At 29.4% G+C, this 16,087-nt stretch overlaps 1 protein-coding gene and 1 long non-coding RNA gene across 3 annotated transcripts; one reads left to right on the top strand and one right to left on the bottom strand.

Moving 5' to 3' along the window:
* Positions 1–3,659: 3,659 nt before the first annotated feature.
* LOC133778088 (uncharacterized) lies at positions 3,660–5,063 on the top strand. The gene is made up of 2 exons (XR_009868995.1): positions 3,660–4,142; positions 4,706–5,063. It is a non-coding gene; the product is annotated as an uncharacterized LOC133778088 (long non-coding RNA).
* Positions 5,064–5,194: 131 nt separating this feature from the next.
* On the bottom strand, positions 5,195–7,472 carry LOC133778087 (monooxygenase 2). Of its 2 annotated transcripts, XM_062217910.1 has the most exons (6): positions 7,170–7,472; positions 6,894–7,040; positions 6,711–6,776; positions 6,427–6,589; positions 6,016–6,244; positions 5,195–5,898 (listed from the first exon to the last, which is right to left on the bottom strand). In XM_062217910.1, exons 1-6 carry the CDS (start codon positions 7,382–7,384, stop codon positions 5,390–5,392), a joined length of 1,329 nt encoding a protein of 442 aa, XP_062073894.1. In that variant the 5' UTR covers positions 7,385–7,472; the 3' UTR covers positions 5,195–5,389. The 2 variants fall into 2 exon arrangements, with proteins under 2 accessions (XP_062073894.1, XP_062073895.1); XM_062217911.1 differs by lacking the exon at positions 7,170–7,472 and having other exon boundaries at positions 6,711–6,784; positions 6,894–7,034.
* Between the last annotated feature and the right edge of the window lie 8,615 nt (positions 7,473–16,087).

Raw genomic sequence — 16,087 nt, 5'->3', positions numbered from 1 at the left:
TCATTTTAATTATAAACAAAATATATAAGTAAGGACAAAAGAGCCTTTAGAAAAATAATTTTGACTAAAAATATATTTTGAAAACTATTTTTATAGTTACTATTGTCCTATTTATAAAAATTGGAAGAAATACCTGGTACTTTGTATAAACTGAAGGACTAAAATGATATATTTTATATGTTATTTTAAAAAAAAAAATTTATATTCCCAAATGTTAATTGAAATGGAGGGCATTTCAGTCATTTCAAGTAAAATTAATTGATATTCTATCATGAACCGTTGAGTTTGGTTCATTTGACAAATGAAAAGGTGCAGTTGTTTCGTAGCTGCTTCATCTATCTGGTGTACGTGTCCTTCCGAACATGATATTTCGAATTAAAAATTGGATGGTAAAGGATACGTGCAGGCGAAATCTTAAAGAGCGCGTGAGGAACACTTAACAATTCGTGGATCGGAGGAGCGATTGCGTAAACAACAAGAAGCAGTGTAACCACAAGAAAGAAATGTTTTGCGTTTTAACTCACGTAAAAATTCCGCCACTTGCTTCGATGCTAGCGCGTGATCTCACCCTCTCTGCCGACTGGGGGTGTCAAACTCGATGGCTTATATAGTAAAAAAGGTTAATTTAATAAAAATAAATCACGTGTTTAATATAGATATCACGTGTTTAATAAAAAAATACTAATAATTGGTAATGGTAGTATAATTGACGGTAATGACGAACAAGGGTCACTGTTATATTTTAATTTTTTGAAAAAGGGTCGCTGTTAATTCTTAATCATGCGAGTTGGAAATTTTTGTGCAAAATTGGTCGAGAATAGTATTGAGTTATGTGTAAATACATGAGTACTTTGGTACATATAATTAATGAAAAATATTATAATTAATCAACGAAATTTTTATAATAGAATTTTTAACTCATTTACATACAACAACATAGAGCATCTCCAATGTTGTGTAAAATTTTTGTAGAAATACTATGTATTAGCAAAATTTTACACAAATTATGTTAATTTTGGTATAAAGTATAATTTATTGTCAATTTATAATTTATGATTGTTGTCCGTGTTTTGACCATCTGATATGTGACAATTGAAAGTAATTATCGATAGACCATAGAATCTTCGGGATGTGAGTTCGTTGATGTATTTCAAATTCAGCCGAGACGAGAGTGCTTCCAAGTGAGGTTGTGTCCCGAGGCCCTCTCTCATGCGAGAGTGTCTCCCATTGAGACCACATTCCAAGTCGACCTCTGAGGTGTGGATAACCGCGTGAGCTTGTACCATCATATTTAGATTGATAGCGAAAAAGACAGTCAACAAAAATCATATTTGAAATGGATTGCTCTCCCTTGGGTCTCCCCTTATAGTTCTACCATCATGGTTCAATTATTTGAAGGGTTATTATTATTATTATTTGGCTATAATACGCAAGTCTCAATAATTATATATATACTAGGTGCAAATAATGTAGAAAGTTGTTTGTTTAGTTTTATTTAAAAAATTTATTAATTATTTTTATTAAGTTTGTATGTTTATCATATAAATTTTAAATAAATAAACAATATTATGTATAAATGAATGACATAAACATATTAAAAGAAATATTAAATCAAAACATTGTTTATGGATTTAAAAAAAATATATATTACGATAACCTTTTAGATCACAGACTACCATATTTAAGGTACAAAACATTTATGGTATTATTCAAATCACACCTCAGTGATTGGAGAAAAAACTTCTTTATTTTTTATGGAAGATAAATGCTATTATAGTTTCTTATTTAGTTACAGTCATACTATTTGTACACACACGACACTTATATACAATGTATTTATTATGTATTATATATTATTGTAATAATAATTTTTTATAACATATGAATTTATATTAATATAATTATTAAATATCTAGTTTTGTATTAAATATTATTATAATAATATTTTATTAAATTTGAATTTATATTGATATATTTATTAAATATCATAGTATGTATTATTATAATAATGATATTTTATAATATTTAAATTCATATTAATATAATTAATAAATATGTAATGATATTTTATAATATTAATTTATATTAATATTTATATTTAATTAATTTTAAAAGTATATTCTATTAAATATTTGAAATATTTTATTAAAGTTAATAGAAAAAACCGTAAAAATAAAAAAAAATTCTGCTCTCTACACACTTTTTATATATATAAAATATATATATTTATTAATTGAGTCTGCATCTTTCAAAATTTTATTAGTTGAATCTCAAAATATTACTTTTGAAGACATAATATAGCTATAAATTAAAATTAACAAAAAAGCAGGAATAAAGCTCACCACCACAGTTAGGCGTGTAAGACAAAGAGAGTTACTCTTTGTAATAATCAATTGTAAATAAAATATTTCAAGCAAAAAAAAGAAATTGTAGAATAAATATTTATTAGAATATTTTTTTGGTTTGTGTATAATTTAAATTAATATTATGACAGATTTCAAATCATAATAAATATTTTTTTAAATATCTTTTGAATTTTCTAACTATATTAGGAATATTTAAAGATTACATCTTATTTATTTAAAATAAGGATTGTTTTGGTAAAATTTTTGTTTTTGAATTTTTTAAATATAAAAATGGAAATATTATTTTTATTTTTGTTTCTTTATTTTAAAAAAATAAAAATATATTTGATAATTATTTTTGTTATTTGTTTTTAAAAATAAAAAATAATAAATACATTTGATAACTTTATTTTAATTTTTTGTTTAATAATATAACATGAGGTGTTTATTTGACGAAGAAAAGAAAAAAAAATGAAAAGTAAAAAAATGGTTTAAAAAAATTTTGAAAATGAAAAAATTTTATTTTCAAAATTTAATAAATTTTAATTAAATTTTTTAAAAATAATAAATAAAAATAGAGATACCAAACACTATATTATGTTTAATTTTTAAATTTTTAATTAATCAAATAAAAAATTAATTTTTAAGTGTTACCAAACAACTCAAAGATAAATCGAGCCTCCTAATGTTTAATGGGTTAACTCAAATTCCTACATCTATATAAGTGATATATTCTCTTAAGTTTAAGTGAAGGTTTGACCAAGAGAGATTAAGAGAACGCAACATATAAGGAATATCGTCTGGTATACCCTTGTTCTTAAAAGAAGATTATTATGCATTTTATTAACGGTAGGTATAATTTTTATATTTTGTGAATTATTTATTTGTTAAAATTATTGTTCTTATAATGTGAGAACTAACAATAATTAAATAAAGAACTATTTTTTTAAATGTTACCAAACAACATCTATGTAAGTCGAATTATTTTTAATTTTATGTTGACATATCTCTCATTGTTACTAACTGTGTTACTGATCATCTATAATTTTAAAAGCGTTTTTAATAATTTATACAGCACAATTATTTAAACGAGTAATAATGATTAAAAAAAATTCATATCACCATAATCGTCTTTTTATCAATATTTTTCAAAAGACTTTTTATAATCACAAAATCATCATCGTGCTTTCCAGCACATTATTTATTTAAATGACATCAAATTTAACCACTATAGGAGATTTACGTCTTTAATTTCTAAAATTAAAATTATAAAAAATAAGGAATAAAAAATGAGTAATGATACGTGCACCAAATATTTATATTTTGAGAGAACATCTCATTTACTCGAATAGTTCCAACAATGCCAAAAGCTCTTGATTTGATGTCAAACTTTTATGTTTTATTATTTCATATAAAATTTCATAAGATGTCCACTTTGGTATTTTCATTTTGTTTTTGTTTTTGGGTTTGAAGTGTCAACAGAAAACGAAATAAGGAAGAAAGTGTGGGGTGGACGGAGTAAGCAAGAAGAGGGAGGCAATAATACGATGAAGAGATCTTCTTCGAGGGCTTGTAGACTATCCTCTTCGGACAATTTGTCTACCTCTTATACTTATGGGGACACCAGCTTTGATGAGCCGGAGCCGGAGCAGGAGCAGTGCCTGCCCACGTACGATCCCCTCTCACACGCCGCCATGAGAGAGCAGTCTCGTGTCAGATCCGCCCACAACGCCATCCACCTTATACCTCTACTCCTTATTCTCTCCGCCATCGTCCTCTGGTTCTTTTCCCACCCAGGTTTTTATTTTCTTCCTAAAATTCATTATTTGGGTGTTTGAATTACAGCTGAAAATATTTATTTATTGTTTTGTAGTGAAAAGAATCATTACTTGAAAATTTGAAATGCCAAAATTAGATTCTTTAGATGCCATGAAGCTCCATAATGGCCATAGCCCTGTTGTGGGAAGGAGTGGGGCATCATGTCCTTAATAACAAATAAAAAAGGCTTGACTAAGAGGGCACTCTTAGTTTTCAATATGAGATTTTTGTCTTCATTGCTTTATTGATTTGTTTCAACCTTGTTACAAGCTTTCTAATACAATTATGGGACTGCTTATATATAATATATATATATATATATGTATAGTTTTATTTGTAAAAGAGTAATTGGCATGATTTTTAACCTTACTACTATGAACTTTGTTTTTTAAGTTTTCCTTATCAAAGCAAGAGAGGGGAAAGAAAGTGGGGGTTTAATTAAATTTTATTCTTATACATTGTTCTACTGTTAATAAGGGTTCTGGAAACATAATTGTTCTGATTCTTTTCTCATTAAGATATGCTATCTGTTGTTTTGCCAGAACCCCAGTTATGATAATTGCTGTCAATGTCGGTAGCAGCTGTACACAGATTAGCAGCTTTCCTCTTCCTTACATGGAGTTAAAGAGCTTAAGTGTGGAACAACTGGTGCACCACGAACCAAGATTTTCTCTCTAAGACTAATATATGTGGACGAGACGATAGGACCTGTTTTGACTTGTTATACAAATCTTTGATTTTTTTGTTTTCAATTATTATTTTTTTTTATTTTTTATTTTTTTACTGAGAAGGGGTGTGTCTGTGTGCCTGTCTGATTACGTTTAGAGAAATTTAGAGAAATTTTGCCGAAAATAATGATCACTTTTAATTTTTATTAAGTTCATTTTATTGGTATTGCAATTTTGTATTAGCAGGTGATGTTTTTGTTGGTATGATCACAATGCCAATAAATTTATGCTTGATGGGTGAAAAGTGATTCATCTAAGCTGGTGGAGAATTTGGGCTTTAAATGCAATTCCCATTGAGCAGTGTGTAATAAATCTTGGCCTTTTGGAGATTCTGCACAGGAAAATGCATTTACTACATCGGTCTATACAGTACAATAATATATATATATATATATTCTATTATCTTTGAGCAAATAAAGGGGAATTTTTACAATAGAATTAATAGTAAGAATTTCCACACCCTTGTATTCATGATTTGAAGTCAAAACTCTTTGATCTCTAAAGGGGTTGACAATCAAAATTGGTATGCTCCAGCAATGGTCCAAGTCTAACCAGCTTAGGTATGATAAAATTGTTCCGAACAGAACAAACAATTGGATTGTCCCACTGCAGAGCCAACCCAACGAGATTGGCACGTATGGTTAGAGGGAACACACGGGACCATCTTTCACTCCCATATGAACTCAGAGCATTTTCCACTGATTGTGTTGATCCGGATTTGACAGCATTTGCAAGCTTTCTGGACAGAACAACTGCGTCTTCCAGAGCACAACAAGCTCCTTGTCCTAGATTGGGAGTCATTGGATGCCACGCATCACCCACCAGCACGACTCCTCCGGAAGAAGCCGGTGGGCTGATGGCAGGCCACAGCCACCGGTCGACGAGGGGTGTTCTGATAATTGTGTCATCTGGGGTTTGGTCTATGATGTTGAGAAGATCGGTAGGCCAGTTTCTGACTAGCTCTTTAGCTTGCTTCTTAAGTTCACCCGGGTCAGTGATTTTAGGACCTGCAATAAGAAGTCCAATATGTTAGAACAACATGAAAATTTGAAGATGATTCTTTTGCCAAGAACTTCAGTTGTTCGCTTCCCAAGTTTTAAAATGTAAACTTAGATGTGCTAGACCTGGAGATGGGCGGTTGAAGCAGACAAACCAGTATACTTTAGTTGGAGAAACAGGTACACATCCTGCTCGTAGCCCTCTTCCATAAATGTAGCTTACTTTAGGTTCAAATGGCTGTCCATTAGGATAATATCCAAGCCCCCGGAAAGCACAATGCCCAACATACTTTGGATCAGAAAATCCCATCCACTTGGCTATTGGAGATCTAATCCCATCACAACCAATTACAATCTGTTAATATCCACAGAAGTACATGTTTAGTCAAAATGGTATTAGATTATAGTTAAGAAATCTGATTTACTGCCGACATTCTAGTTGACCAAATGGTTATATGCTCACATATAAAAGAACTTGGGCCACCCTAAGGTTGGAATGCCTATTCCTCAAATAGGTAGATATAACTTAAGTCTAACCTTTGAAGAAAATCGACTTCCATCGACCAGTTCCAACATAGTTTCTCCACTTTCACTTTTACTAATCTTTGACAATTTGGAAGAAAAACGAAGAGCGTCCGGCGGTAGCTGATCGGCCAGAGTCTCCAATAGTACTCTCCTCTCAACAGCTCGAACTTCTTGGCTATCCCATTTATGTTACACCAGAGAATGATAAGAGAAAGAAAAGTGTTTCTACAAACTTGTTTGACAAAACATAGGTGTAATGTACTATATATCTTGTTCATGTATATACTATATAGTACCTTTCATCTTCATCCTTGAACTTGAAGGAGCGCAACTCCATCCCATCTTCTGACTTCACCACCATCCTGCACAGCTGATACCATGTACAAGTTCAGGTAAAGAAAAACACACACACACAGAGTTGAACTGTGCCCATATTCTACATATCAATGGAAAAAAGAGAGGTATCTAATGTGATGTACCCTTGAATTTCAAGAAATTGGCTTCTGAGATCATTCCCAACTCCAATTGCATCCAATACCCTCCACCCATTCTTGAAAAGGGTTAGTGAAGTTCCACCAGTACGTAGTGACTCTGCTTGCTCAAGCACCAATGATCGAACGCCTAGCCTAACAGTTTCAAACATAGATAGATATAACTCTATTCATAACCAAAAGGATTACAATTTCATTCCATAACAATTCACAAGAGTATTTTTATGCTCTAAACAAACGTGGCCTAATTCAAACATATGGAACCTGTGGAGGGAGACTGCAGTGGCGAGGCCAGCGATTCCGGCGCCGACTATGACGACATCCTCCTTTTGAGTTTGGGATTGTGCTTTGATGATTGATTGAAAGGGTCGGGATATACGAAAACAATAGTAATGGTTCTTGAAAATTGGTTTGAGTTTGGAACGGTTAAGTGAGAGAGGTGGGTTCATGGGGACTGAGGAGAAAGAAGCTGCAGCCATGGCAGTGTTAGCTGTAGGACTAACGAAGTAATGCTAAGTTTGTGGTATTAGAAGAGGAGAGTGTGTGTCGGCTCGTCAGCCATGGAAACTAGTGGTTAGGAATGAATGAATAAAATCGCCGGGGAGGGAGTTTTGGGCAATTATATTATTTCAAAACGGTAACTAATAAATTATCAAATATTAAATCTAAAAATCTATTCAATTGTTTTAAAAAAACAAACAAACTAAGATTGTATTTAGGGAAATTTACATTTGGTACCCCTTTTAGCTTCTTATTTCCAAAAATACCTTCATTCATCTTAATTACAATTTAACCTTTTTTTCTACTTTTTTAGAGTTTTTTTAGTATATCATTGTACAACTCTCTCTCTCTCTCTCTCTTCTCCACAATTTTGTAAAAAAATTCCGACTACACCACAAGTCATTTGGGCTTAAGAGTGATACCATCGTGATCTATTATTCAAGGATGTAATTTTGATTTGTGGGAATCATATATTTTCTCTCCATCACTGAAGAGGATAACCGGAATAAAACATAACATTTTAGTTTCTTTTTATATTTGGTTAACCAAAATGTAACCAAACTTTCAACTTAAACAAAATTCAATATACCAACGAACTTCATGAGTTATTAAAAAGTATTTTGTTATTTCATAATTAAAAGTTACCAAATGATATTCTAAATAACCCTATTATATAGAGCAACTTCCATAGGTTTCTAAAAAAACTTATGAGGAAACCAGATTATATCTTAAACAACATAAAGTTTAAGCTTAAACTTATAAGGCGATATGTAAATTACATGAGTGACTAAAAAAGTCTATTAAAATTTACCTTGTACTCCTAAAGTAATATTTATTAATAAGCTATATGGTAAATTGTTATACTATATGGAAACTTATTAGTGTAGAGGCTGAAATCTACAATGATCGGAGTAGATTGATTGTGAACACCGACAACCTATAGAACAAAGGAAGAAAAACCGTAAAAGCATTAGGACATCGGGGTGGTGCCAACCAAATGGACTCTGACGGTCAAGTGAGTAAGCAATTCAAGTAGAAAATAAATGTAAAGAATATAAAGTTTTCGTAGCATGGTGGCGAGGGGCTGATCTAAGCGATCAATCCGTTAGTGTTATGGAACATTTGAGAGCTATTGATCGAGTGCTTGAGTAAGAGTTCAGTGAGTGAAATTGTCATCCCCTGAGGAGGCTTAGACCCTTGTATTTATAGGGACCTTAGTGGTTTGTTGCCCAGCTCCTAAAGAATGGACGTGAGAATTTGGTTTCCTCCTTTTTAGGAGGAAGATCGATTCTCTTGGGCTAGTTGGTGACTGCTCTAGCTTATAGCCTTTTTCCCACGTTTTTGACATGTTTCGAGGGTATGTTTAAATTTAATTTTTGGGCTTAAGGCGTGGTCAAAGCACACATGTACTCTTGGTGAGTGAGTTGCATTTTACTTGGGACTAAGAATGGGCCTAGTTGCCCAAGATAACTTTTTTATTGACTTGACTTATTAGCGTTTGATGGACTGTAATGTCCAATTGTGTCCTCTCAGCCTAATGCGATTTTTGGCCACTATAATTAGTCTCTGAAATAAGTTTGAAGGTTACCAAAATGTATCTTAAATAATAAGATACAATAATATAACATAAAAATAACTAATTAGTATATTAAGATGTTTTCAAATAAGTTTTGGAGGTAACCAAAATGTATCCAAAATAATATGATCTAAAAATAAAGTTTTTTTTTTTTTTTATAAAAAACAACCAATCAGTATCCTATTAATATCGTAAGTAAACAAAATGTAACTTTTTACAACCTAGAAAATAGAAAATTTCGCGAAGCAAGATTTTCCTACTTTTTCAAATTCTGGTATACTAGTGATGATGTGGCACAATATATGCGTAAATACATTATTTTAAGGTATTTTTAGAATTAATTTACATTACATGTATATATTTATACTAGATACAAACAACGTGCAATATACATTTGCTTAGTTTTATTTATAGAATTTATTAATTATTTTATTAAATGTGTATCATTGTCATATAGATTTCAAATAAATAAATAATATTATATATAAAAGAATGACATAAACATATTAAAAGAAAAATTAAACCAAAACATTGTTTATGATTTTTTTAAAATATATATATATAATATGATAACCTTTTTAAATATAATGATAATTTTTTAATAAAAATTAAGATTATGTATTATGTATTATATATTATTGTTATAATGGTATTTTATAATATTTAAATTTATATTAGTATAAGTATTAAATATCTAGTTTTGTATCAAATATTATTATAGTAATAATGTATTAAATATCTAGTCTTGTATTAAATATTATTATAGTAATAATATTTTATAATATTTGAATTTATATTAATATAATTAGTAAAAAATTAGAATTGTATATTATTATCATAATAATATTTTATAACATTTGAATTTATATTAATACAATTTTCAAATATCTAGTATTGTTTTATATATTATTATTATAATGATATTTTATAACATTTGAATTTGAATTTATATTAATATAATTATTAAATGTGTAATCTTTTATTAAATATTATTTTAATAATGAGATTTTTATTATATTTGAATTTATATTAATATAACTAATAAATATCTATTTTTAATTAGTTTTAAATATATATTCTATTAAATATTTAAAATATTATGTTAAAGTTAACAAAAACCGTTAAAACTAATAATTTTTGTTATCTACACATTTTTTATATAAAAGATGTAAATTTACCTTGCACTTATGCTCTGGTTGGTTAGCTTTTAAAATAGCTTTTAAAGCTTAAAAACCGTATGACCTTTTTATTTATATGTATATATTTATATGGTTTTTTCTTAAGCATGACATTTTAACATTTATAAAAAATTATGGAAACAGAAAACTATTCCATTTTCAATATGGAGATTTTCATTTCATATATAAACTACTTTTTCCATATCGTATAACTTCTCTATTCTTTCTAAAAGACCCTAATAACTTTTCCTCTCCCTGTAACTTCAGAACGACACCGATTTCCCTCTCTCCTCATTGCCATGGCCAACAGAGATATATACACGCACTTTAATCATTATTGGAACATTTGAATAATATATATATTGTTGGGAATAGATGTTTTTTATTTTTTTTGCAAATCAACAATGAATAATGATAATAATGTAATATTCAAAACTTTAGATGTTAATCAAGATTCAAATTTAAAGTATGAGTGCAATTCTTGATAATAAAATAAACATGTTCATGATATGAATGTTAATCTTGAATATAAGAAACTAAATGATTAATTGATGATAAGATGAACTTAGATACATTTAATCATCCATACCAATAATGAAAAACATAATAGAATGACAAAATACAATATTAGAATTAGAGAGATACGACATTTGTATTGAACAACTTGAATCTTCAAACTTGGAGAACTTCTAAGACTTATACACAATATGAATATGTGTTGGAGTTTTATGCCCTAATTAAAACTCAATTTCTTTGTAATCTTATTTTATTATCAATAAAAGAATAGAAATCATTTTTTGACTTGGTCAATCACTTTGTTCACATGTTTTATTTTCATGATTATTTGTTTAATATAAACTTCTATTAAATCCTGATCATATAGCTACACATATTTATAGTGAAGTAATCACAGTGGATTAATATGATTATATGTTCAAAAATAAGTTAGTCCTAAGATTAGTCAGTGCATAGGATTTACACTGACTTGCCAATCTATGATATGATCTACTTACACATTGTAGTGTTATGTTCTTTCCAGAACATTAACATAGTAGATAAGAACATATGTATTTGTTACATCGGACTAGATCGATATTGACAATAGATGAGATAAGTTAACTTACCGTTATTATCTATTCTAGTCATATCATATAGTTGGCCATAGGTCAATTCAATCTCAATTCTGAGTGGTTAGTATTCTAACTAATTGTATTATTTGAGTTCTTTGACTTGTTCGTTACCAGCTTACCCTACGGACTAGCCCATACTTACATCTTGGGAACTAGGTAGTATAATTGAGTGGAAATGTTAATCATGAATATGAACATCTATAGCTTCTGATGAAGAAGTAAAACGATAGTTTCCTTTTAGTTTGATTCAATGTGCTAAATGATAGAGATCTCATTTCAGTAATTAATATTAGTTTACTGAAATATCATTTACAAGGAACTAAGTGTTTTAAGGATAAAATACAATGAGGGGTAAAACGATATTTTAGTCCCATCTCATTATAGACCGTCTATATAAGATTAAGTGACAATTATGGTTATAACAATGGATAATTAATAACGTATCTATATTTGTTATAGAGCATTCTATGAGTGCAATTCTGAGTCTTTAGTGGAGTCACGAGGAATTAATAAGTTAGTAAATTTATTTGTTAAATTTATGAAAACTTATTGGAGCTTGATTTCATAGGCCCATGGTCCCCACTGTACCTTGGATAAAATTATCTAGATAGTCTCAATTAATTGATTTAATTATCAAAGTTGAACATGTCAATTTTGGATAGTTTTGCAGAGTTGTATAATTTAGAAAAGAAAAGAGATTTTAGGGAAGATTTATTATTGAAGACAAATTGATGTCTAAATTAATAAATAAGTTTAAATCAATGTTCAAATTATAAATAATTAATTTGATAAATAATTTAAATATAATTATTTGATTAACTAATCAATAGAAAATAATACGAGCCTTGATTTTAAGTCCAACAAGCTTATAATTAAAAATGAAATTTCATGGCCTATGACCCATGGGAATTTTGACTTAGTGTTGATAATTGACTATTATTTTATTGATTTTTTAATTAAATAAGTAACCTAATTGAGCTCATAAAAGGATTGTTAAGCGAGAGTTGAAAAATGTGATCAAAAGATCTAGTTTTGATGCTTTAGGGTTTTAGACTCTCTCTACAACATAAGTCATTTCCTAAGCCTCAATATTCTCTTCTCTTCTTATTATTGTATCTATCTCATGTGTTGAAAATTGCCCACTCTAGTCTAGGTGATTCTAATGATACTTTAGAAGGCTGTGAAGAAAATTGAAAATCGGTTCAATTTTTTGGTGATATCCCGTGACATAAAGGATACAAGGGTTAGAGAAACTGAATGAATGACACAATCATTCCGCTGCACAATAATGTAAGTGTTCTTATCATTATCTCTATATGAATTAAATTTTAGAAACATGTTGTGGGTTTATTAGAAATATATGTTTAAAGTATGCTTTTTTTTTAATGTAGATTTGAGATACCACATTATTTACTTTTAAGATGATACAAATATGTTTACTATTTTTATATTTATTTTACTGTTTAATCTGAAAATTATACATTTTTTCGGTTGATTAAGTACATATATGTTTTGCTAAAATTTATTTAATAACTTTTTCTAAAGTAAAGAAAATAATTTGAATTTTATTTTTACATAGAAAATTGCATGTATAGATATAAGTAATTCAAGTATATATTTTCATGATTTTTTTAAATTTATATTTTTATTTAATTTGAAAATTATATATATTTGTATATATATTTTAAATATTTTATTAACATTTAATTAGGTTGATTATATATAGTTATATATATTTTTATTTGTTTAGTAATTTTTTATTAATTAATTAATTTAATTTTGTAGGTTGTGGTTTTAACTAGGGTGATTTTTGCCTCAAAATTTCTATTTCAAGCACACATTTGAGATTTTTAAGTTTCTAAAATTGAAAGAATAAGTTATTATTATTCTAATTATTTAGTGATATTTGTTTAGTAATCTTTTATTTATTAATTAATTTAATTTTGTAGGTTGTGAATTTAATAGAAAAGTGCATTGCAAATTGAAGTAAATTTGCTAGCTAGGACTATTAATTACAAGAGGTACATACATTATTTAAATTCTTTGTTTTAATATTATTAAACTTTTGTTAGAGGAGTCTGAATATCTTAAATATTCATCCATAATAGTGAAGTAGGTTCTGAGATTAAAATTGTGTGTTGCGGTGATAACAGAAGGTTGAGAACTGTGAGTTTTAGTGAAGTAGGTTTTGGAACATTTGTTTGTGTGCTGCGGAGCTACAAGGAAGAAACTTATTGTGTGTTGTTTGAATTGTTGTTCATAGATGGTTAGATCACTATTATAGGAGAAATGCTACCTGATTTTGTCTAGAATTATATAATCTATTATTATATTTGAATTGTGTTGTGCTTATTTGATTGAATTTGATTAGATTGACAGATGATTAAGTTACTAATATAGGGGAAATGTTGCCCAATTTTTCGTATGCTCGGTTGTATGCTTATATAGTTTTGTTTGTTTAATTTTTCATAGACATAGGGGAAGATATGATCAATGCTTTCAACCTTTTTTTAACCAATCTACCAAAACCTCTCGAGATTCTAAATAATATAGAAATTGTGCAACCGAAAGTAAGTAACTACAACTTTAATTATTTTAAAAATCTATACTTGAATTTTACTAATATTCTTTATATTAATTGCTTGACATTTTATTTAAATATTAGTGTCCACACAAACCAAACAATGTGACATGTGGATATTATGTGATGAGGATGTTGAAGAATTACATTGAACATTCACGACCTGGACGTTACTTGAAGAAATGGGTATGTATATAAATTTATAAAAAAGTTAACAATTTATTCATAATTAAAATATATATAATCAAATAATAATAATTAACTAATATATTTTACTTTGTATTTTTTGTAGCTAAACACTATGCCATATACACCTGCACAAATTAATGAAATGCGACAACATTGGGCGAACCATATGCTACCGATAATTCAAAGTCATCGTCCCAAATATTAGGTTTTTGTTGTTGTTTACTTTTTCTTTCTTACTATATGTCTAGCTGGCTAGTGTAATATTTGTTAATTTTGTATGTTTAACAACAAATATTACATTTTTGTATATTTAGCTAGCTAAAACATATTATATATACATTTCAGTTTTATTAATGAAAATTTACAATTAAAATTTGCATATAATTTAGATTTTTTTAATTAATTTATTTAATTACATTAAAAACATTAATATATTTAATTCTATTAATTAATATACTGAAAATATGAGCTCGGGTAAACTCGTCAGCTGGATAACTATAGTACAGAGTTTAAGGGTGGGTTAGGTGCACCTCTCGCCCAGTGGGAAGGTTTGAGTCTCCCCCCTGGAATAGGAACAAGGAGAAGCGGGAACCACTTAAATAGAGGAATCGATTGTATTTCGTCCTTTGTTCTTTATAGCAACTGAGGTCTCTCATTTTCTATTTTTATTGGCATTACTATAGTGGGATTTCAAAGACATGGACGAAATGAAACTTAAGAAGAGAACTCAAGCGCTCATTGATTCTTTTCTAGTGGGTGAAGAAGGCTCGAGAGACCTTGGGTTACTACGGCATGTTCAGTAGCTATTCTACGAGTTTCCTCATTCCTGTGGTTGTTCTAATCTTTTAGATCGATCGGTGCTCTAATGCCATTTCTCTTCCGTCCAAAAATCGATGATGACTCGCGATATTAGACATTGAATATATACAAAGTCTTTCCAAGGGAGACGTTGTAGGTACCCTACGATGACTCCCGATAGGAGACTTTGTAGACATTCAATGTCTCCCCCTGGGAGTCATCGTAGGGTGTAAATCGTACATTCTACGATGACTCCTAGGGGGAGACATTGAATGTCTACAAAGTTTCCCCATGGGAGTCATCGTAGGGCCACTTATGATGGCTCCTCCAAAAACGTCTCCCATGGGGAGAGACATTAAATGTCTACAATGTCTCCCCTATATAGTCATTAAACTCCTATTTTGTTGTAGTACTGCCACCCATTCTTGTTAAGGGACAGTTCAATTCCACCAGTTCGAAGTGTCTCTACTTGCTCAAGCACCAATGATCGAACCCCTAGCCTAACATATTTATATAATTCAACATAAAAATCAAATTAATTAATTATTACTTATCATAATGAGATTGGAATTATATTTTTGTTAATAATTAAGGTAGGAATGCATGTACCTGTGGAGTGATATTGCGGTGGCAAGGCTAGCAATTCCACCACCGACAATGACGATGTTAGAAATACTATTGTAAAGAAGAAAGAAATATATATTAATGTATTTAATTAAAGAAAAGAAATGTGAAAAATACAATACAAAGAATAAACTAAAGTCGAGGCGCGCGAAACGTGCTTTCCTTAAAGCAGATTTGCACCTTCTACTTGAACGGTGCTAGAGGATTCGTGAGCAACCACTTCCCAGGATACAATATCTATCAAGCAGGACGAAAGCACCACTGCGTCTACTGAGGTGAACTAGGAACAAACCTTCCCTCTATCACCAAAAAATACTACAAAGACTGAAGAGGGAAATAGACCAAGAAGTTTGTGTGTGATACTCGGTATCTGTGTGTCCTAGAATGAGAGGAAAAGTCTCTTTTTATAGGCTTCATGGAGAGTTAAAAATGTGTGTGAATCAAGTGTATTAATGCCCAAATATCCCACAAATCTAGAACCTTAATTTCTAAAAATCAATCAGAATTAATAACACTTATTATGGTAATATCAGCTGTTACCCAAAGTGATTTTATGAAAATCAATTAGAATTAATCACAAAATATTTTGATAATCTTAGCTTTGA

The sequence above is a fragment of the Humulus lupulus genome, chromosome 5, assembly GCF_963169125.1.
Source record: "Humulus lupulus chromosome 5, drHumLupu1.1, whole genome shotgun sequence".
NCBI lineage: Eukaryota > Viridiplantae > Streptophyta > Magnoliopsida > Rosales > Cannabaceae > Humulus > Humulus lupulus.
This window is presented reverse-complemented; position numbering and strand designations above follow the sequence as displayed.